Consider the following 22533-nt stretch of genomic DNA (forward strand, 5'->3'; position numbering starts at 1 on the left):
AACCCTGTAGGACAGAGTAGAACTGCCCCATAAGGTTTCCAAGGAGCGGCTGGTGGATTCGAACTACCAATCTTTCAGTTAGCAGCCAAGCTCTTAACTACTATACCACCAAGGAGCAGCAGATAACAGGCCAGCCTACCATGGCAGACAACAGGGACCTAGACAGGGCGTCAGCATTTTAGTATCCAAGAGAACTGGGGAAAAGTAAGACACCACCCAGGTCATGAAGGAAACAGGAAATCTAACAGGGTCTCAGTTATGACAATTGAAACCCAAAGCTGGAGAGTGACCATAGCACTAATAGTTCCTGCACAAGGTCCCAGGTATTTTACGAAATCCTCTCAGTGTTCCTATGAGGCTGATCTTTTCATTTACCTAGATTAAGGATGAAGGATCTGTGTCCTAGAGATTTCAACTAACCTCTTAAGGTCACCCATGTAAAATGCGGTACACCCGGGATTTGAACCCAGATCCTCTGGAGCCAGAGAGGTACTTCTGAGCCTACACTGCACTCCCTGCCTGAAAGCAGAGCCTGAGCTGGATTGCTAAACTAGGATACTAGGTCAAAACAGAATCTGCAGCTAGGCTGACAGTGCTGAACTCTTCAAAAATGCTGCCCTTGGACTCATTAAATTCCCTGTGATTACTGAGGAGTCTGGTTTCCATGGAGACTGAGGCAACGTGAGCTGAATATGCGATTTAACTAGTCCCCGTTTTGGAGGCATGAGGCTGTGGAGACAGGAAACCGGGCTCTCAATACTATCTCATGTAATTCCTTACCAAAAAAAAAAAACTTTACAAAGACAGAAATTGCATCTCTGGAAAGGTGTGAGTGTCATCCAGCTAGTTAGAGGGAAGGCACTGGGATCCAGGGTCTCTAACCTTCAGCTTAAAACTCTTGTCATTGTATCATAGTTTCTTATATACTCTCCCATCTAGCTGCAAGGTTCTATGACTCTATACCTGGTCAAATCTTTAATAACACAAAAAAGCGTGAGTAGCCTCTTTTATAATGGCACTTGTAGGTACACAAATTCCCAGTAAATAGGAATCTGCAGGCACACACATAAAAGAAATCTCAACATCAGTGAGCCTCATAAAATAAAGAGTCTTTTCATATATGTTGTTAAGCATTGCCCACTGTTCTTATCCATCGTTGTCCTCATGTCTCCCAGAGTGATCAGGAAAGAGTCAACTTCATCTAGGAGACTAAAATAATGTCATTGCATATGTAAAAAAAAAAAAAAAAAAGACACATGTAACTTAGGTGCAAACAAAATCTTTTCATGGGAAACCAGTTAGAAGGTAGAGAAAGAAGTTCAAACCCTGAGCCTACCAGCAAATGTGCTCTTTGGCAAAAACTATACAGACTATTACAGTGGACACATGACTGATAGCATCTCCTCCCTAAGTCAAATTTGCCTAAAGCATCTTAACAGGCCATTCTAGCCATGGCATGAGCTCTGTGTCTGCCCCAGTTCACAAACTAAAAGAGAACTGGTTCACGCAGTCTCAGAATTGATTATGCCTTGCCATGGTGAATTTTGGGTGCAATGGAGATGAAGGATATTGGTTGCTGTGTGTGATGGCAAGAGATGTCCTTCCTCCTGGCTTATTTCTCTCAGTCCAGCAAGTTACGTGTTCATTTCCACAGTAGGTACGAAATAGCCACCCATTGGCTTGGCCTGATCACTACTATGAAGTACCATGGTAGTGGGCTAGTGAGAACATGCACCTTCTCTGCTCAGGGAATCCCCCAATCTCCTTTCGAAGACATTGCTTCCCCATTCAGCCCTCTGAAGTGGCTTCCAATTGCCTAGCCATCTACTTGGCTTTAAAATCTTTTGAGATACTGCTTCCTCCCTCTCTTTCAGTTCTATCTTTCACTGCTCCCCACTCCCCCAAACTGCTCCCATGGTCCAGCTAGACACACTCATCTCTTAGTTCAGGCAGGAGAATTCTATATTTCCTGAGATACTGGTTTGCTCCCCTTTCTACAAGCAGTTATCCCTGACAATTCTGGCCCATGTTGCTTTCCCCCTTTCTGAACTGCTAACATACTTAGAGTTGATAGTGTATGGTTTAGCACTAGGCCATCCTCCTAAGTGTTTCATTGTGCTAGGCTTAGCTTTTCAGTTCACTTGGAAGCTTCTTGAAAACAAGGTACTGTCCTTGCCTTCCTCTCTTGGACAAGAAGAAGTTGCACTGTAAGGATACCATATAGCCCAGTGCAACACAAGCAAATACACACACATATAAGCACAAAAACAAGACTACTGAAAAGTAATGAAAGCATTAAGGACAATGAACCTTGAAACTGTGGGGTCACCTGTCGATGAAAGGTGAGTGTATCATCCTCTCAGGTGGCAGGAAGTAGTTGGCAAGGCATGAATGGTTCCAACAATCGCAGGAACCCCACTAAGTTCATCCAGACTTAGGAGAGGTGCTCACTTTCATTATCGCAACCTGAAGACTAGGGGGAGTCAGGCATGAAGGGTATTAACACAAGCTGAGACTGTGAGGCCTAGAGAGCAAAGCTGTTTGTTGAGAGGGGAGAACTGTGAACCAGTTCCCTTTCTTTAAAATAACCATTTTCAGAACTTAAATTTGCTGACATTTTACCCTCAGGCCTTTACCTGTTTTTGAAGATAAACTGCGGTTGAGTGAATCAAAATAATTTTGCAGCCAACAGTCATTTGACCAAAGCAAACCCATAGAGCTCCTAGCTGATTACTCACTTCCAGACTCCATCAGACATGAATTTATTGATCAAAGGGGAAAAATGAATTGAAAACTAAGTGTTCATCTCAACTCCATTTCCTGTGTTGTCTTGGGGTTATACAGAGTTTCAGCTACAGAGTTATCACCAATAATCCATCTCACTAGATGGTCACTAGATCTTTTTAAGTGTCTGAAACCCAGCACTCCTGGAATAATGTCAGCCATTTTTGCAGCGTGTTTGCTTTTCTATAAAGACCAAAGATTTCAATGTGCGTCTATAGATATCTACAGATAGCCCGTAAGTATAGTGGCTATGGAAGTTTATGCTATTGATGTTAAATAATGCAAGCATACCATTCTTAGTGGATGATCATTAATTCTTCCCTCTTTTAATTATATAAAATTCTCATTCATGCATCAGGAGAGATGGTCAGGTTGCTGCCCACATAATTTTGAACCAGTCAGGTACAGTAAACACCAAACCAATACCAAACCCATTGTCATCGAGTCAATTCTGACTCATAGCAACTCTACAGGATGGAGTAGAACTGCCCCTCAAGGTTTCCAAGGGGCACCTGGCAGATTCGAACTGTCAACCTTTTGGTTAGCAGCCATAGTACTTAACCATTACACCACCAGGGTTTCCATGATGAGCCTGGGTAGTGAATAATCCCTCGTAGTGAATAATCCCTTGTGCACTCATCTCTAGACAACATAACACATTGTTTGTCATAAAGAGCTTGATGTACATCAAGCACATACTCAGCACCAAACACTGCCAAAGTTGAGTTTTCAGTGTTGGTTCCTGCCCTCATGGCATCTACAATGTGGTTGACAAGCATTGAATTGGAAAAAAAAAAAATAAACACACACACACAAAATAATGTGTAAGTCCAAAACTTTGATGAGTACCGAAAAGGAAAAATGCTAAAATAATATGGTTGCTGGACAAAACCAGAAGCGTTAAATTACATTAGTTGAGCTTCTCTCTGAAGAAAAGACATTTATAACTGGGGCCTAAAGCTGAGTAATAGTTGACCAGGTGAGGATCCAATGGTGAATCTTCCAGATAGAGCACATCCAAGTGCCTGTAGGCAGGAAAGAACTTAGTGTGTCTGAGGAACTGTGAGAAAGCCACTGGGACTGAGTGCATCAGGGGAAGAACACGCGATGAGGGTGGAAACGTAAGCAGTAAGGAGTACAGATTTTACCCTGAGCGATATAGGAAAGAACGAAATCATTTAAAGCAGAGGAGTAAAGCAATCTGACTTACATATTTTTAAAAGAATACTCTGTGTTGTATGGAGAATAGATTGGAAGAGGACAAGATTAAATGTGTGGCAAGTGGTTAGAAGGCTATTGCAGGAATCCAGCAGAAGGACAATGGTGGCTTGTTCTGGAATGGTGTCCGTGGAGATGAAGAAAATTGCCTGGAATCAAGAAATACTTGGCAATGGCATCAAAGAGGACTTTGAGATGAATTGGATGTTGGACGGTGAGAGGGAAGTCAAATATAACTATCACATCTCTAGCGAACAATTAATAGATGGCAGTGCTATTTTTGGAAGAATTGAGGAGGAGCTGTTTGGTGGAGGTGGTAAGGAGGGCAATAAGCTCAATTGGCTATGCTGGTGATGCAGAGGGATATCTTATATAGGCTTTCATTAGAAGGATATCTCAAATAACCGTTAATGGGAGGTACAAGACTAGAGCTCAGAAGGTAAGTATGAACCTAAGAGTTGTCCACATTGATTGTATTTAAAGCCATGATATATGAGATCTACCTAATGAGACTGTAGAGGAAAAACAGCAAAAGGCTCAGAGCACGGAATGGCGGGGGCGGGGGGGGATCAACAAAGAGCTCAAAAAAAGAATGACAGAGGAGGAAAACAGGAAGTGAAATTCAGTAAAAATCAATCGAAGAAAGAGACTGGCAAAGAGTAGTGAATGTTCCTGGAAGGTCTAATAAATTGTAAGTGTTCATTAGATATGGTGGTGAGTGGGGTGGTGGGGTTTTAGAATGACAAAAGCAGTTTCAGCGGAGAACTGGGGAGACACACAGATTGCAGCAGGTTGAAGATGAACAGGATATGCGAAAACGAAGACAGCACGCGCAGACAATTCTTTCTACAAACTTGGACGTGAAAGAAGAAAGAAATAGCTGGACTGCAACTGGAGAAAGATGCGGGGTAAAGGGAGGTAGCAACCACAAATGAGTCTATGCAAAATGTGAAATTCAGTCCAAGTTAGTGTCTATCTTAGCCAGATTATCCAAAAAAGCCTGAGCAAGGACTTACATAGAAGTAGTTTAATTTTGAATCTAAACCCAAGGAAAAGAACTAGATGACTAGGAAGAGGAAAACAGGAAAATAAAGAAAGCCAACTCAAGAATATATTACCAAGCTGATCTCCACCAGAAATTTGGGGCTCAGTCATGCTAAAGTCCCTGTCAGGTGTCATGTAGAATATATTTCAAAATTGTTCACCCACAGAACAGAAGAGGGTGGTTCACCACTAGTCAAGAATTACCTATGTGGTGTTAACTCCTTTGCACGTCCAAATTTGCACATGCCTCAGGTACCTGTAGGTGTCCCACTCAGAGGTGGCAAAGAATCCCAGGACAGAAAATGAGAGACAGGTGGTACTGCGGAGGCAAGCGTCTGCCAAGTTAAATCTGTATATAGCTGGTTCCCATGGTAAGAGCTGGAGTAAAAGATGGACCAAAAGGATGTGAAGCAGGGCACAACAGGTGTCTGATATAATGTCTACCTCAATATTCATGCAGCCCACATCTTTCCCAGTCTGGAGAGATGAAATGACTTGTGTCTAACTCATGACAGAGTTGGAACGTAAGTTCTCCTGGCTCCTAGCCTCCAGACCTCCAGGCCTCTTTTTAGAACTAATTGCACCCACGTAGCAGTGATACTCGACAAGTAAATTAACTAATAAGGGTTTTGATACATTTTTGGTGACAGAAGAAAGAAGAGTTTCAGAAATATCAACCAATTAAACCAATATTTTCTGAGCACATACTGCATTACGAACCTCAGAGAATATTAAATATGGTCCTTGCTTTGATGTCTCATTCAGAAAATGCAACATAGACACTTGGCAAGAGATCTAAAAATAACAGAAGGCTAGATATGATGAAATAACAAATGCAGGATAGAACAGTGCCAGGCTAGTGGGTATTTTAGGGTGTGCAGTGTATCTTTTGGGAATGAGCAGACTCTTGGGGGTTATGAAGAACAACTGGAAAAGCTATTCATTTTGGTAAAAGTTTCAGACTCCAAATGTTAGCAGAAGGTATCTCTGGGTAGTTAGACTACAGGTGACTTTTATTTTATTCTATAGATAGTTCCAAATTTTTCACAAGTCCCACAATAAATATGTTTTACTTTTATATTCAAAGAATATTATTTTTTTAAATAACCAAAGAATGCACAGCAGCAGGAACCCACACACATTGCTGGTAAGAATGTAAAATTATCCAGTCACTTTGGAAAACTGTTTGACAATTTCTTATAAAATTAAACATATATTTATCATGTCACCCAACAATCCTACTCCTAGATATTTACCCAGGGGAAAAAAAAATTATGTCCACCCAAACACCTGTACACAAATGTTTAAAGCATCTTTTAAAAAATGATAATCACAAAAAAAAAACTGGAAGCAACCCAGATGTTCATCAACTAGTGAATGGATAACAAACTGTGGTTGTGATGGTTAAGGCTGTGTGTCGCCTTGGCTGAGCCATGAGTCTCAGTGTTTATATGTGATCATCTCCATGATGGGATCTGCTCTGAGTAGCCCATCAGTTGAAAGGGAGTTTCCTTGCATCTGAATATAAGTGGACGTTCTGGCTTTTGCCTCCTCTGGATCCTGTAGCTGGCTCCTGTTCATCTGACCTCTGGTTCTTGGGATTTGAGCCAGCAGCTTACCTGCTGACCTTAGGATTCATGGATCTTCACAGCCTGTGAGAAAGAGCCCTGCTCTCTGACCTGCCAGTCTTGGGTTTGCCAGCCCCTGCAACTACATGAATTAGGAGAAGCCTCTATCCTGATCTATGGACTTGGGACGTTCCAGTCTCTACACTCTTGTGAGCCGTTTCCTTGATATAAATCTTTCTATATATATATATTTATACAATTTACTTGTTTTGCTTCTCTACAACTTGCAATACATGCAAAAACATGGAAGAATCTCAGATGCACTATGTTAAGCGAAAGAAACCAGACTCAAAAAGTTCCATACTATATGATTCCACTGACATAACATTCTGGAAAAGGGAACATTATAGAAACAGAAAACTAATCCATGGTTGCTAGGGTGTCATGGGTTGAATTGTGTCCCCAAAAATATGTGTCAACTTGGCAGGGCTATGATCCCCAGTGTTGTGTGAATGTCCACCATTATGTGATCTGTGTTGGAAATCCTACCTCTGTGATGTTAACGAGGCAGGATTAGAGGCCGTTACATCAATGATACAAGATTAGGTTGTGTCTTAAGTCAATCTCTTTTGAGATATAAAAGAAAGAAGCAAGCAGAGAGACATGGGGACCTCTACCGCCAAAAATGCAGAACCAGGAAGGGAGTACATACTTTGGACCCAAAGTCCCTGAACTGAGAAGCCCCTGACAAGGGATGATTGATGACAAAGACCTTCCCCCAGAGTCAACAGAGAGAGAAAGCCATCCCCTGGAGCTGGCACCATGAATATGAACTTTTAGCATGCTAGACTGTGAAAGGATAAAATTTCTCTTTGTTAAAGCCATCCACTTGTGGCATTTCTGTTATAGCAGTACTAGATAACCAAGACATAGGGGTAGAAGGTAGAGGAAGAATTTAACTACAAAGGCACAGCAGGAGGGAATTATGGAAGAGTATCTATTTTGATTTTGGTAGTGGATATACTATGGCATGCTTTTGTATTAACTCATAGATCTCTACAGCAAAAGGAGTTCTTTCCTTAATGTAAATTTTAAGTAAAAAAAAACAACACAACAAACCCTCCCCCAAAAAGCATACTACCAGCTCCACCTCCAAATACAAAAGACCATGTCAAGGGCTGTTGATGTAATCAAAAGAAGAGTTAGCCAAGATGGGTTCCATGTGATTTGTCAGGAAGTAAGTGGGAACAAAACACCTGAAAATCATTACAGAGAACCCAGAGGCAGTATTTACTATCTGAATAAAGAAATAGAGAATAAGACATCAAAGTCTACTCAGGGTCATAAACCCAAAATGTCACATGGTCCTTTACAATGATGGATGTATCATTGAGAGTTCTTTGGGTTGCAAGCAAACAAAAATAACTTTGGCTTAGATAAGACACAGAAAAGGGAGAAGGGAATGAGGAGGTATTGGAAAGGATTCTGAGTAGCTCACAGGAGTAAGGGAAATGCTGAAGATTGGTGCGTCAGATACCTATCATGTGCCACTTGAAAATCTTGACCATTGCTGCAACAGTCGGTTCCACCCAAATTTTAACCAGCTAATATGGATGGAACTGGATAATGCCTAGCCTGACCTTGTACACCTCTCAACAGCTTGCTAAACCTTGGCAGGAACCTTAAAATAGAAAATGTAAGCATGATTCAGGTATAGTATGGTATTTCCTAGTAGGTTTTTCTGATAGGTCAAAATCGATATTTTGAAAGTAGAAACCTCATACTCTAACAATTGTTAAAATACCCAGTTTCATTTTTTTTTTTTTTTCTCAGTCTCACTTTGTCTCTCTCTAGGTTAATATCCAACACCGGTATTAAGCACTTGCCAGCTGTTCACAAGATTCAATCTCTTCAAAAGGTTTTACTGTAAGTTTTTTGTTGCGCGGTCACCAACTCTCTACACAGTAGCTGTCTTACCCAACAGCCTCTGGGCCTGTAAGGAGCATTGTGTAGCTCACATCCTCCAAGTGTGTTGCTCTGGATAGCAGGTGGGCAGAGATAGAAAGCCAAGCAACAAGTGTCTTTGGTTTCACCTACAGGTCAGCTAAACTCAGTTTGGAAAAAGTTAACAGTCTGGGCTCCTCAATGAGGACGTTGTCAATGGAGCCAGCTTGTGGCAAGATCAAGAAGTCTCTTCTCTTCACTAGTTAGTGCTTTATATACCGCCCTCTTCAACCCACCTGTCTTCTACCAGCCTCTTCTCTTCCCCTCAGAACTCTCATACTGCTCTTGGCATGAGACAAATAAATCCATGCTACAGTGTTAGTGACATAATATGTTAGCCTTCTCCCAAAGTATCTGTATTTTGAAAGAGGAAGAAAAAAGATAAGGTGTGATAGAAGTTTATTTTCAATGGTGAAATTACAAAAATCTGAATAGGCCCAAAAGGAAGAGCTAGGATGAAAGAGAGTAGGGTGAGAAAAAGACAGAGAATCATCCCAGAATTTGTCAAATTGTTCTGAACAGAGAATTTCTCCATTTTTGTATCAGAACATACCTGACAGGGAAGCCTGATGGGAGGATGAGGGATTTACACAGGAAAATGAGACATGGAGCAGTGATTAAGAGCTATAGCTGCAAACCAAAAGGTCGGCATTTCAAATCCACCAGCTGCTCCTCGGAAACCCAATGCAGCAGTTCTACTCTGTTTTATAAGTTCACTATGAGTAAGTATCGACTCAAAGGCAATGGGTTTTCATTCAGGAAGAACAAAATCAATGATAATATTGCTCTGGGACCCAAGGAGAGCAGAAGAACTGTGTTGGGATGTGAAGAAGATGAAGCCTCAACCAAGCGGAAAAGAGAAGCTTGGTATGGAGGTGAAAGATCAGCTTAAGTGTCTTTGTCATACTCAGTAGACACCAACTGTGGAGGCAAGGAAAATAAAGAGCATAGAGAGACATTTAACACAGCACGATTAGCTAAGAAAACCTTCAGAGTGATAAACCACTGCATGTCTGCAATTCCATTTCTATACTAAAGATAAATGACAGGCAATTATTTCTGAAGCTTTCTATAATTGCATTAAAATGTTATTTCACTTATAGACCATATCATGCCAAGTAAATGTGGGAAAGTTACATGAATGAGGCTAACATAGATACCTAATTTGTCTGTACTTTCTTCCAGAGACATTCAAGATAACATAAACATCCACACAGTTGAAAGAAATTCATTCATGGGACTGAGTTTTGAAACTGTGATTCTGTAAGTAAGGAAAAAAAAATGCAATGCAGGAATATTTGATTTTTCATTTGATGAACTTTTTCTCATAATGGAATACTCCTCTTTCTGTGAGCAGCTTTGGGATTTCACCATTTAAATCACTCTCTGACTCCGTGCTTTTTTCTCATTTCCCATCTTTACATTTCAGCATCTCGACATGGAGTCATGCTAATAATCTATGACTCTGTGGTGTAATTCAAGTATTTAAAATTGCTCTCTGAGTGATGGTCTCCTGTGATGCAACATCTGTTCCAAAGGACAGAATAACTCAGTCATCAATAAAGCTAGGTATTGCCTAGCAGGGCTTCTGTTGCCCAAAGGCAGAGCCTGGGAAGGAGACTGAATCAAGAAGGTATGGCTATTCCCTCATAACCATGCCAGCCCACTCCTGCTCGCCCCATACTGAGCATACTACTGGCTTCTCATTTTCTTGGGACAGTCACATATTTTAATGAGGTAGAGTTACACCTTTTGACTTTTTTTTTTTATAACCATTTTTATACTTTTTTTTAATTAACTTTTATTGAGCTTCAAGTGAACCTTTACAAATCAAGTCAGTCACATATAAGTTTATATACATCTTACTCCTTACTCCCACTTGCTCTCCCCCTAATGAGTCAGCCCTTCCATTCTCTCCTTTCGTGACAATTTTGCCAGCTTCCAACTCTCTCTATCCTCCCAACCCCCCTCCAGACAGGAGATGCCAACACAGCCTCAAGTGTCCACCTGATATAATTAGCTCACTCTTCATCAGCATCTCTCTCCTACCCTGTGTCCAGTCCCGTTCATGTCTGATGAGTTGTCTTCGGGGATGGTTCCTGTCCTGTGCCAACAGAAGGTTTGGGGACCATGACCGCCGGGATTCCTCTAGTCACAGTCAGACCATTAAGTATGGTCTTTTTATGAGAATTTGGGGTCTGCATCCCACTGATCTCCTGCTCCCTGAGGGGTTCTCTATTGTGCTCCCTGTCAGGGCAGTCATCGATTGTGGCCGGGCACCAACTAGTTCTTCTGGTCTCAGGATGATGTAGGTCTCTGGTTCATGTGGCCCTTTCTGTCTCTTAGGCTCTTAGTTGTTGTGTGACCTTGGTGTTCTTCATTCTCCTTTGCTCCAGGTGGGTTGAGACCAACTGATGCATCTTAGATGGCTGCTTGTTAGCATTTAAGACCCCAGACGCCACATTTCAAAGTGGGATGCAGAATGATTTCATAACAGAATTATTTTTCCAATTGACTTAGAAGTCCCCTCAAACCATGTTCCCCAGACCCCCGCCCTTGCTCCGCTGACCTTTGAAGCATTCATTTTATCCCGGAAACTTCTTTGCTTTTGGTCCAGTCCAATTGAGCTGACCTTCCATGTATTGAGTGTTGTCCTTTCCTTCACCTAAAGCAGTTCTTACCTACTAATTAATCAGTAAAAAACCCTCTCCCTCCCTCCCCCGCCTCGTGACCACAAAAGTGTGTGTTCTTCTCAGTTTATACTATTTCTCAAGATCTTATAATAGTGGTCTTATACAATATTTGTCCTTTTGCCTCTGACTAATTTCACTCCGCATAATGCCTTCCAGGTTCCTCCATGTTATGAAATGTTTCAGAGATTCGTCACTGTTCTTTATCGATGCGTAGTGTTCCATTGTGTGAATATACCACAATTTATTTACCCATTCATCCGTTGACGGACACCTTGGTTGCTTCCAGCTTTTTGCTATTGTAAACAGAGCTGCAATAAACATGGGTGTGCATATATCTGTTTGTGTGAAGGCTCTTGTTTCTCTAGGGTATATTCCGAGGAGTGGGATTTCTGGGTTGTATGGTAGTTCTATTTCTAACTGTTTAAGGTAGCGCCAGATAGATTTCCAAAGTGGCTGTACCATTTTACATTCCCACCAGCAGTGTATAAGAGTTCCAATCTCTCCGCAGCCTCTCCAACATTTATTATTTTGTGTTTTTTGGATTAATGCCAGCCTTGTTGGAGTGAGATGGAATCTCATCGTAGTTTTAATTTGTATTTCTCTGATGGCAAATGATCGAGAGCATTTTCTCATGTATCTGTTAGCTGCCTGAATATCTTCTTTAGTGAAGTGTGTGTTCATATCCTTTGCCCACTTCTTGATTGGGTTGTTTGTCTTTTTGTGGTTGAGTTTTGATAGAATCATGTAGATTTTAGAGATCAGGTGCTGGTCTGAGATGTCATAGCTGAAAATTCTTTCCCGGTCTGTAGGTGGTCTTTTTACTCTTTTGGTGAAGTCTTTAGATGAGCATAGGTGTTTGATTTTTAGGAGCTCCCAGTTATCTGGTTTCTCTTCATCATTTTTGGTAATGTTTTGTATTCTGTTTATGCCTTGTATTAGGGCTCCTAACGTTGTCCCTATTTTTTCTTCCATGATCTTTATCATTTTAGTCTTTATGTTTAGGTCTTTGATCCACTTGGAGTTAGTTTTTGTGCTTGGTGTGAGGTATGGGTCCTGTTTCATTTTTTTGCAAATGGATATCCAGTTATGCCAGCACCACTTGTTAAAAAGACTATCTTTTCCCCAATTAACTGACACTGGGCCTTTGTCAAATATCAGCTGCTCATATGTGGATGGATTTATATCTGGGTTCTCAATTCTGTTCCACTGCTCTATGTGCCTGTTGTTGTACCAATACCAGGCTGTTTTGACTACTGTGGCTGTATAGTAGGTTCTGAAATCAGGTAGAGTGAGGCCTTCCACTTTCTTCTTCTTTTTCAGCAATGCTTTGCTTATCGGAGGCTTCTTTCCCTTCCATATGAAGTTGGTGATTTGTTTCTCTATCACCTTAAAAAATGACACTGGAATTTGGATCAGAAGTGCATTGTATGTATAGATGGCTTTTGGTAGAATAGACATTTTTACTATGTTAAGTCTTCCTATCCATGAGCAAGGTATGTTTTTCCACTTAAGTATGTCCTTTTGAATTTCTTGTAGTAGAGCTTTGTAGTTTTCTTTGTATAGGTCTTTTACATCCTTGGTAAGATTTATTCCTAAGTATTTTATCTTCTTGGGGGCTACTGTGAATGGTATTGATTTGGGGATTTCCTCTTCGATGTTCTTTTTGTTGATGTAGAGGAATCCAAGTGATTTTTGTATGTTTATCTTATAACCTGAGACTCTGCCAAACTCTTCTATTAGTTTCAGTACTTTTCTGGAGGATTCCTTAGGGTTTTCTGTGTATAAGATCATGTCATCTGCAAATAGAGATAGTTTTACTTCCTCCTTGCCAATCCAGATGCCCTTTAATTCTTTGTCTAGCCTAATTGCCCTGGCTAGGACTTCTAGCACGATGTTGAATAAGAGCGGTGGTAAAGGGCATCCTTGTCTGGTTCCCGTTCTCAAGGGAAATGCTTTCAGGTTCTCTCCATTTAGAGTGATATTGGCTGTTGGCTTTGCATAGATGCCCTTTATTATGTTGAGGAATTTTCCTTCAGTTCCTATTTTGGTGAGAGTTCTTATCATAAAAGGGTGTTGGACTTTGTCAAATGCCTTTTCTGCATCAATTGATAAGATCATATGGTTTTTGTCTTTTGTTTTATTTATGTGGTGGATTACATTAATGGTTTTTCTGATATTAAACCAGCCTTGCATACCTGGTATAAATCCCACTTGATCAGGGTGAATTATTTTTTTGATATGTTGTTGAATTCTATTGGCTAGAATTTTGTTGAGGATTTTTGCATCTATGTTCATGAGGGATATAGGTCTGTAATTTTCTTTTTTTATAATGTCTTTACCTGGTTTTGGTATCAGGGAGATGGTGGCTTCATAGAATGAGTTGGGTAGTATTCCGTCCTTTTCTATGCTTTGAAATACCTTTAGTAGTAGTGGTGTTAACTCTTCTCTGAAAGTTTGGTAGAACTCTGCAGTGAAGCCGTTCGGGCCAGGGCTTTTTTTGGGGGGGAGTTTTTTGATTACCGTTTCAATCTCTTTTTTTGTTATGGGTCTATTTAGTTGTTCTACTTCTGAATGTGTTAGTTTAGGTAGGTAGTGTTTTTCCAGGAATTCATCCATTTCTTCTAGGTTTGCAAATTTGTTAGAGTACAATTTTTCATAATAATCTGATATGATCCTTTTAACTTCAATTGGGTCTGTTGTGATGTGGCCCTTCTCGTTTCTTATTCGGGTTATTTGTTTCCTTTCCTGTTTTTCTTTAGTCAGTCTAGCCAATGGTTTATCAATTTTGTTAATTTTTTCAAAGAACCAGCTTTTGGCTTTGTTAATTCTTTCTATTGTTTTTCTGTTCTCTAATTCATTTAGTTCAGCTCTAACTTTTATGATTTGTTTTCTTCTGGTGCCTGATGGATTCTTTTGTTGCTCACTTTCTATTTGTTCAAGTTGTAGGGACAGTTCTCTGCTTTTGGCTCTTTCTTCTTCTTGTATGTGTGCATTTATCGATATAAATTGGCCTCTGAGCACTGCTTTTGCTGTGTCCCAGAGGTTTTGATAGGAAGTATTTTCATTCTCGTTGCTTTCTATGAATTTCCTTATTCCCTCCTTGATGTCTTCTATAACCCAGTCTTTTTTCAGGAGGGTATTGTTCATTTTCCAAGTATTTGATTTCTTTTCCCTAGTTTTTCTGTTATTGATTTCTAGTTTTATTGCCTTGTGGTTTGAGAAGATGCTTTGTAATATTTCGATGTTTTGGATTCTGCAAAGGTTTGTTTTATGACCTAATATGTGGCCTATTCTAGAGAATGTTCCATGTGCACTAGAAAAAAAAAGTATACTTTGCAGCAGTTGGGTGGAGAGTTCTGTATAAGTCAATGAGGTCAAGTTGGTTGATTGTTGCAATTAGGTCTTCCGTGTCTCTATTGAGCTTCTTTCTGGATGTCCTGTCCTTCTCCGAAAGTGGTATGTTGAAGTCTCCTACTATAATTGTGGAGGTGTCTATCTCACTTTTCAATTCTGTTAAAATTTGATTTATGTATCTTGCAGCCCTGTCATTGGGTGCATAAATATTTAATATGGTTATGTCTTCCTGATCAATTCTCCCTTTTATCATTATATAGTGTCCTTCTTTATCCTTTGTGGTAGATTTAAGTCTAAAGTCTATTTTGTCAGAAATTAATATTGCTACTCCTCTTCTTTTTTGCTTATTGTTTGCTTGATATATTTTTTTCCATCCTTTGAGTTTTAGTTTGTTTGTGTCTCTAAGTCTAAGGTGTGTCTCTTGTAGGCAGCATATAGACGGATCGTGTTTCTTTATCCAGTCCGAGACTCTCTGTTTCTTTATTGGTGCATTTAGTCCATTTACATTCAGCATAATTATAGATAAATAAGTGTTTAGTGTTATCATTTTGATGCCTTTTCATGTGTGTTGTTGACAATTTCATTTTTCCACATATTTTTTTGTGCTGAGACGTTTTTCTTAGTAAATTGTGAGATCCTCATTTTCGTAGTGTTTGACTTTATGTTTGTTGAGTCGTTACGTTTTTCTTAGCTTTTATCTTGAGTTATGGTGTTGTTATACCTCTTTGTGGTTACCTTAATATTTACCCCTATTTTTCTAAGTAAAAACCTAACTTGTATTGTTCTATATCGCCTTGTATCACTCTCCATATGGCAGTTCTATGCCACCTGTATTTAGTCCCTCTTTTTGATTATTGTGATCTTTTACATATTGACTTCAGTGATTCCCTGTTACGAGCATTTTTTTTTAATTAATCTTAATTTGTTTTTGTGATTTCCCTATTTGAGTTGATATCAGGATGTTCTGTTTTGTGACCTTATGTTGTGCTAGTATCTGATATTATTGGTTTTCTGACCCAACAATATCCTTTAGTATTTCTTGTAGCTTTGGTTTGGTTTTTGCAAATTCTCTTAACTTGTGTTTATCTGTAAATATCTTAATTTCGCCTTCATATTTCAGAGAGAGTTTTGCTGGATATATGATCCTTGGTTGGCAGTTTTTCCTCCTTCAGTGCTCTGTATATGTCGTCCCATTCCGTTCTTGCCTGCATGGTTTCTGCTGAGTAGTCTGAACTTATTCTTATTGATTCTGCCTTGAAGGAAACCTTTCTTTTCTCCCTGGCTGCTTTTAAAATTTTCTGTTTATCTTTGGTTTTGGCAAGTTTGATGATAATATGTCTTGGTGTTTTTCTTTTTGGGTCAATCTTAAGTGGGGTTCGATGAGCATCTTGGATAGATATCCTTTCGTCTTTCATGATGTCAGGGAAGTTTTCTGTCAGGAGATCTTCAACTATTTTCTCTGTGTTTTCTGTCCTCCCTCCCCGTTCTGGGACTCCAATCACACGCAAGTTATCCTTCTTGATAGAGTCCCACATGATTCTTAGGGTTTCTTCATTTTCTTAAATTCTTTTCTCTGATTTTTTTTCAGCTATGTTGGTGTTAATTCCCTGGTCCTCCAGATTCCCCAGTCTGCATTCTAATTGCTCGAGTCTGCTCCTCTGACTTCCTATTGCGTTGTCTAATTCTGTAATTTTATTGTTAATCTTTTGGACTTCTACATGCTGTCTCTCTATGGATTCTTGCAACTTATTAATTTTTCCACTATGTTCTTGAATAATCTTTTTGAGTTCTTCAACTGTTTTATCAGTGTGTTCCTTGGCTTTTTCTGCAGTTTGCCTTATTTCGTTTCTGATGTCTTGAAGCATTCTGTAAATTAGTTTTTTATATTCTGTATCTGATAATTCCAGGATTGTATCTTCATTTGGGAAAGATTTTGGTTCTTTTGTTTGGGGGGTTGTAGAAGCTGTCATGGTCTGCTTCTTTATGTGGTTTGATATCGACTGCTGTCTCCGAGCCATCACTGGGAAACTTGTTTTTCAAAAAAACCCGCTAAAAAAAAATGCAGTCAGATCCCTATCAGAACTGCCTTTGGATTATAACAGCCACCTTGTTCCCTGTAAGGATGAAAGTCCAAGATTTGGATCATATACGCTTGGCTGTAGCTGGTTCTGTGTTTTTAGTCCAATTAGGGATGGATTTTTGGTCCCTGGGTTTTTTGTGGTTCCTTCTCTCAGGCCGGAAGAGTGGGTTAGGAAGAGACCAAAAGAAAAAAAAAGGGGGGGGGAGCAAAGCCACCACGGAACCGGAGCCGTTATCCCTCTGGCTCAGGAAATTCCAATGTTAATGAAGCCGCCTGGGGAGGGTGGGGGAGGGATCAGAGAGATAGGAGAGTAGCACTTCGGAACATAGCCAGAGTTGCTTGTCTTGCTTGGAATGACTATTTTATCTGAGATTCCCGAGTGGCGTGTTGCCTATGTGTGCTGGCTGTGTGGAGATTGCCCCCGGGGGTCTGGCCCGCTGAAGCGGCGGTCAGATCCTCCGCTGCCAGTCCAAAGCTCAGCATCAAGGTTCCCCTGCTGGGATGCTGTACTCCTGACTCCAAAACCAGTCGCTGCCTTCCAGGGACTTCTCGTCCTGCCAGCCGCATCGCCGCACAGCCCCAGTGGACCAGCTGGGCCCCCTCCCGGGGTTAGTTCAGGGGAGTGGAGCTGCACCCCGTGCTTGTGCTGTGACAGCACCCAGTCAAAGCCAAGGTTCCCTGGCTGGTACGCTGCACTCCCGGCTCCAAAACCAGTCACTGCCTCCCGGGGACTTCTCCCACCAGCTGCGTCGCCGCACCACCTACGTGGACCCGCTGGGCCCCCTCCCGGGTTCAGTTCAGGGGTGTAGGGCTGCGCCCCTTGTTTGTGCCGTCACAAGATTTATGAGTTCAGCTCCCCTGGGCCCAGACCTAATCTCGGCACCAAGGTTACCTGGCTGGGACGCTGGCTCCAGGCTCCGAAAACAGTCGCTGCTTCCCCGTATTTGTTTGTTTTCCGTCTCTAAATCTGTGTTTGTTGTTCAGGGTTCGTAGATTGTTAAGTCTGTGATCAATTCACTTGTTTTTCGGAGTCTTTGTTGCAAGAGGGATCCGAGGTAGCGTCTACCTAGTCCGCCATCTTGGCCCCTCCTCCCACCTTTTGACTTTTGGGAAAGTTTAAAGGCACTCTGTGTTATTAATGACCTACCTTTTGTGCCAATAGCCAGCATGGCAGGTTACCCACTCCCCACAGTGGCCGAGAAAGAGGACACTATGGGCTACCTAAGGGTTTGTGGGATCCATGGAAGTTAGAGGCTCAGAATGGCATTTGGGGGCCCAGAAATTGCCATTATATCTATAAGGAATGTACTTTACCTATTTTATAAGTCGTGCTTTTTTTTTTTAATATACCAGTATGTCCAAAAGGAAAGTTCCAGCCCTGAAATAATTTCTGTACCTTTCAAAGCAATACTATAATTCAGAGACCCAGCTTTAAAAAAAAAAAAATAGAGAAAGAAAATAGTAGACAGAGATGAGAGACAAGTTGATGAGTAAAGCTATATTTGATGTAAATTAGAGAGAACAATGAAAAAAGTTCTCAAAATAGACTAGCAAAAGAATCGGATGCATCAAGGGAAAAATTAAATCACATTAAAGCACGCACTGAGAGTACATAGTGTCAGGACAAAGATTCGAGGTTACTGATACCTAATCCTTTCACCCAATTCACTCAATAGCCCAGGATATTTTTAGGGTGTATGTGTGTATGGGGGAAGGGTGAAAGAAAGGAAAGTGAAAGAAATAAACTCATTAAAATACAAACAGAACAAAACGTATGTAAAATAAAAGAAGGAACAATTCTTTAAAGAGTAGAGGGGGAATAATTTATTCTGACTAGCCTGAGGTGTGAAGGCAGAAGGAAGACTGAGAAAAGGAGGCTGTGGTTAAGATGGGCTTTAAAAGATGAACGAGATTGAGCCAGAGAACTGGCAAAGGCCAAGCAGAGAAAACAGAATAATCAAAGCCATGAAGGTATTAAAAAAACATTTATATACGCAGGGAGCTTTTGGAAAATGGTGATTACCTGAGTGATACTGGCCTGCTAGATTTTAAAACAAAAACCAAACCAAACCCACTGCTGTCGAGTCGATTCCGACTCCTAGTGACCCTACGTGAGTATGAGCTTTAAAACAAAGGCAACAGTAAAAGTACTTCTAGACTGTATCGCGAAGGGAAAAGGTTAGTGATACATGTAACTGGCTGTACCTGGATGTCCCTATTTCTTTAAATTTTCCTCTGAACATACGTGTCATTTTTAAGTATCATGACTTCAAATTAATGTTATAATGTAGCAAATTTATTAATAATAAAATATTAATTTTATATAAAACATAATTAATTGGGAGTGTGCTAATATCATTCTCTCAGCTGTACACATTAATATGCATCCTTTCTGTCCACATCATAAAACATAAGGCAGGACATCTTAATCCACCTCATCTCAACTCTCCCCAACTGGAGACAAAGAACCTGAGGAAATAAAAAATTCTGACGTAGCCTGGCAAACCCAAACCTACAAAAGAAATGTATAGATCCTCTGGTTTTCTCTGACTCCTGTTCAAAGACACCCAGTGATTCTCCAGAATTTAGGAAAACACTTTCCCAGGGAGGAAAATTTTCTTTTACGAGTCAGCACTTCTCAGGCATGTCTCTAAAGGATAAATTCACATGGGTGAGAACACCTATTTTTCTTACCTCTGATGGCCCTTAATCCATAGATAATAGAATTGGAAGACTTAGACTCAACACAGCTTCAATCTCTGATGTTCTTCGTTTGGGGGCTCCAGCTGGATGTAGGAGTGCTTTCTCCCCGGGGAGGAGCATCCACGAGCACTCAGGAAAAAAAAAAAAAAAAAAAAACATGGTAAAATGGCGCTGATGACTGAAAAAGCTCTCTATCCTTTGGCGTTTTTCAAAATCCTGAGGCCATGTTCTATAAATGAACGAGTGAATGAATGAAATTATTTTTTAAAAAAACAGCCTAACAATGAAAGATTATCAGAAAATTGGCTAATGGCTCAGAGGTAAAGGAGTGTTAAACCCATCAAGTGGAGATGCCAGAGCCCTTCCTGGCCCCCACCCTGTCCCTGTGGGAGAGGGTTCTGAAAGGGGACAGCACTTAGACATGGCTGGCCTGCAGAGTGACCTAATGTAGAAGAAAGAAAGTGAGGTTGCTGATATGGCAGGTCATTGCACACCCTCTGGCCACAAGAGAGACTCCCTTCACTGCGTTTCCTCCTTTCCTCTCTTGACTTCCCCTTTCTGCCTGCTCCTCCAAGATCTTTAATGCACCAAGTCCTCCCAGCACCTTCACTCTTAGGATGCTGGTGGACTCTACTTCTCAACCCCCTGAACCTCTGCTGAGTGAATACACTGGTTTTTGTCCCAGGGACACAAAAGTGTTAAGGTAAGCCCTGTGCTCCAGTTGCTCCTTAGCTGATGCTCTTCCCAGCTTGCCAGCAGTATCATTTGGTTTTAAAACAGGCCTACCCCTCTTTGGAGACTAGGAGTGTACTTAATAAATGTCAGCTTGTTGTTATGCTAGTAGTTTGAGAACACAGCATCCTAGTGTAAACCCGAGAGTAGGAATTCTGGAAACAATTTGTTTTTTGGTACAGATCCATTTTTAACATCAAAAAATGCCACCTTACCTCTGCACATGTTAGTGTCTGTTAACTAAGAAAATCCATAAACCTAAAAAGCTACTGTGAATGCAATATTCTTTTACATTAGTCTGTATTTTATTTAATTATAGCAACATTTATGTGTAGGACATATATGTGCAGGGAATACTAATTATCTGTTGCTGTTGTTGTGTACCATTGAGTTGATTCCAACTCATAGATACCCTATAGGACAGAGTAAAACTGTCCCAAAGGGTTTCCCAGGCTGTAATCTTCATGCGAACAGATTGCCAGGTCTTTTCTCCAGCGGAGCAGCTGCTGAGTTTGAACCACTAACCCTTCGGTTAGCAGTCAAGCACTTTAACTATCACACCACCAGGGCTTCTTATTAATGAGCTAGTCTACAGAAAAACAGGTGGCACCAATATGATTCTCCGTGCACCTTCTATTAGACTACAGGTTTTAGGAGGTGAAAGCAGTTTGTGATTGGCTGCTGACCTAGAGGCTGGTAGTTCAAACCCACCCAGTGGCACTACAGAAGAAAGGCGAATTGACCAGACAGCAATGGGTTTGTGTTTTGGTGAGTGTGTTAGATTAATTAAGGGTCAGCCAACTATGGCCCAGGAGCTGAGAGCAGCATTTTTACAAATAAACATGTGTAAACTATTTGATAACAGGGCATACTAACTTTGAACCCAAATTAAGCAAAAATATTACCTTCCCCCCCCCGCAAAAGAATTTAATTCTTCTCAATAGTAAAGCTGTATTACAAGAAAAAAAAATACTCAATTGTTATTATGTTTTGAATTTTGTCATTAAGAGTTCATGGGAAATTTGTTTTATCACTTATCGTATAAGCACCTGTCTAATATCCTCAGTTTTGCCTCTTGAGGATATTATATATGTACTTGTACCACAAAACCTAACATATTTACTATCTGGCCCTTTTACAGAAAAAGTTTGCCACCTGATGTTTGATCCAAACCCCTCAGGGATCCACACCCCACAGGTTAGGGGCAGCTGCCCTAGAATCTCTCCGTACCCTGGGATGGTCCCACTAATAAGCTGGGAGTCCTATGGGTTGTGGGAGTCCTTCTTAGGGGTCTATAGGGGATCTACTTATCTACCTACCTGCTGCTATCAGTTGTGGTTGAGTTGACTACAACTCATGGAGACCCCATGTATGCCACACACCATAGGGTTTTCAATGGCTGGTTTTTTAGAAGTGGATCTCCAGGTCTTTCTTCCAAGGAACCTCTGGGTGAACTTGAACCTCCAACCTTTCAGTTAGCAGCAGAGCACTTAACCATTTGCACCACCCAGGGATTTCTCTTTGCTCTTTGAACCCAATAATTGGTTGCTAAATGTTTTAAGCAATTTGCCTTGCTCCTCTCTGGATTTTTTTTTTTTTTAGCTAACTGCCTTTCAGGAGGAGGAAAAGGAAAATCAGTTGCTTTCCTGTGATTTTAAGCTTTTTTCTAGCTACCATTTGCAGCCCAAGAAATAGTTCTGGAAACATAGGTACTTCTCTGGGTCAGTTTTTTTTTTTTTTTTTAACACAGAGATTTGTAAACTCACTGAGCCTGCCAGGCAAAAGGGCCTGACACCAAAGCAGATCGGAGGCTCTTGGGGCTAAGCGCTCCAGGCCTCAGATATCTGCTTTGGTTTCAGGGCCACCCAGAGGTAGTGCAATGCAGCGCTGTCGGCCCAAGGTGTCCTTGGGCTCCCCGCCCAGGCAAAGCTGCTCACTGACCTTGTGTGCACATGCAGGATGACTGCCCTCCACTCCCTCAGAGCCTCCTCTCTTAGCCCACATCAACCACCTCGTCCTGCCGCAGCCCACAGTCTCTGTAATTGATTTCTCTTCCTTTCTGGCTTACCCCAGAGCCACCTCCACAAACCTCCAATAACCAGGTCCCTATGGGTCACAGGAGATGTTCAGGTTGTCTGACATCTTAATTAGATCACTTTTTGATGACAGCCAGGCCTGCTGCAGTGAGTGAGCATGGGTGAAAAGCTTAAGGCCTTAGGAAAAAGTGACACCACTATTCTTTCTCTGTCTTATAAACACTTGTCAATAATTGTATGACTTGTGTCCTTCAGGATGGTGAGAGATCATGGTCCTCTCCCCCATGGCATCTTGTCTCTACGCGGATGACATGTGT

At 41.0% G+C, this 22533-nt stretch overlaps 1 protein-coding gene across 2 annotated transcripts in view; it reads left to right on the top strand.

Moving 5' to 3' along the window:
- Positions 1–22533, top strand: part of FSHR (follicle stimulating hormone receptor) — a 206418-nt gene that overhangs the window by 166339 nt on the left and 17546 nt on the right. Inside the window, exons 5-6 of one of the 2 annotated variants that reach the window (XM_049870547.1) lie at positions 8469–8540; positions 9804–9881. In XM_049870547.1, the coding sequence (XP_049726504.1) occupies positions 8469–8540; positions 9804–9881 (150 nt within the window). The remainder of the gene's footprint in view (positions 1–8468; positions 8541–9803; positions 9882–22533) is intronic. The other variant, XM_049870548.1, reaches the window with a different exon arrangement.

Source organism: Elephas maximus, chromosome 26 (genome assembly GCF_024166365.1).
Source record: "Elephas maximus indicus isolate mEleMax1 chromosome 26, mEleMax1 primary haplotype, whole genome shotgun sequence".
Classification (NCBI taxonomy): Eukaryota; Metazoa; Chordata; class Mammalia; order Proboscidea; family Elephantidae; genus Elephas; species Elephas maximus.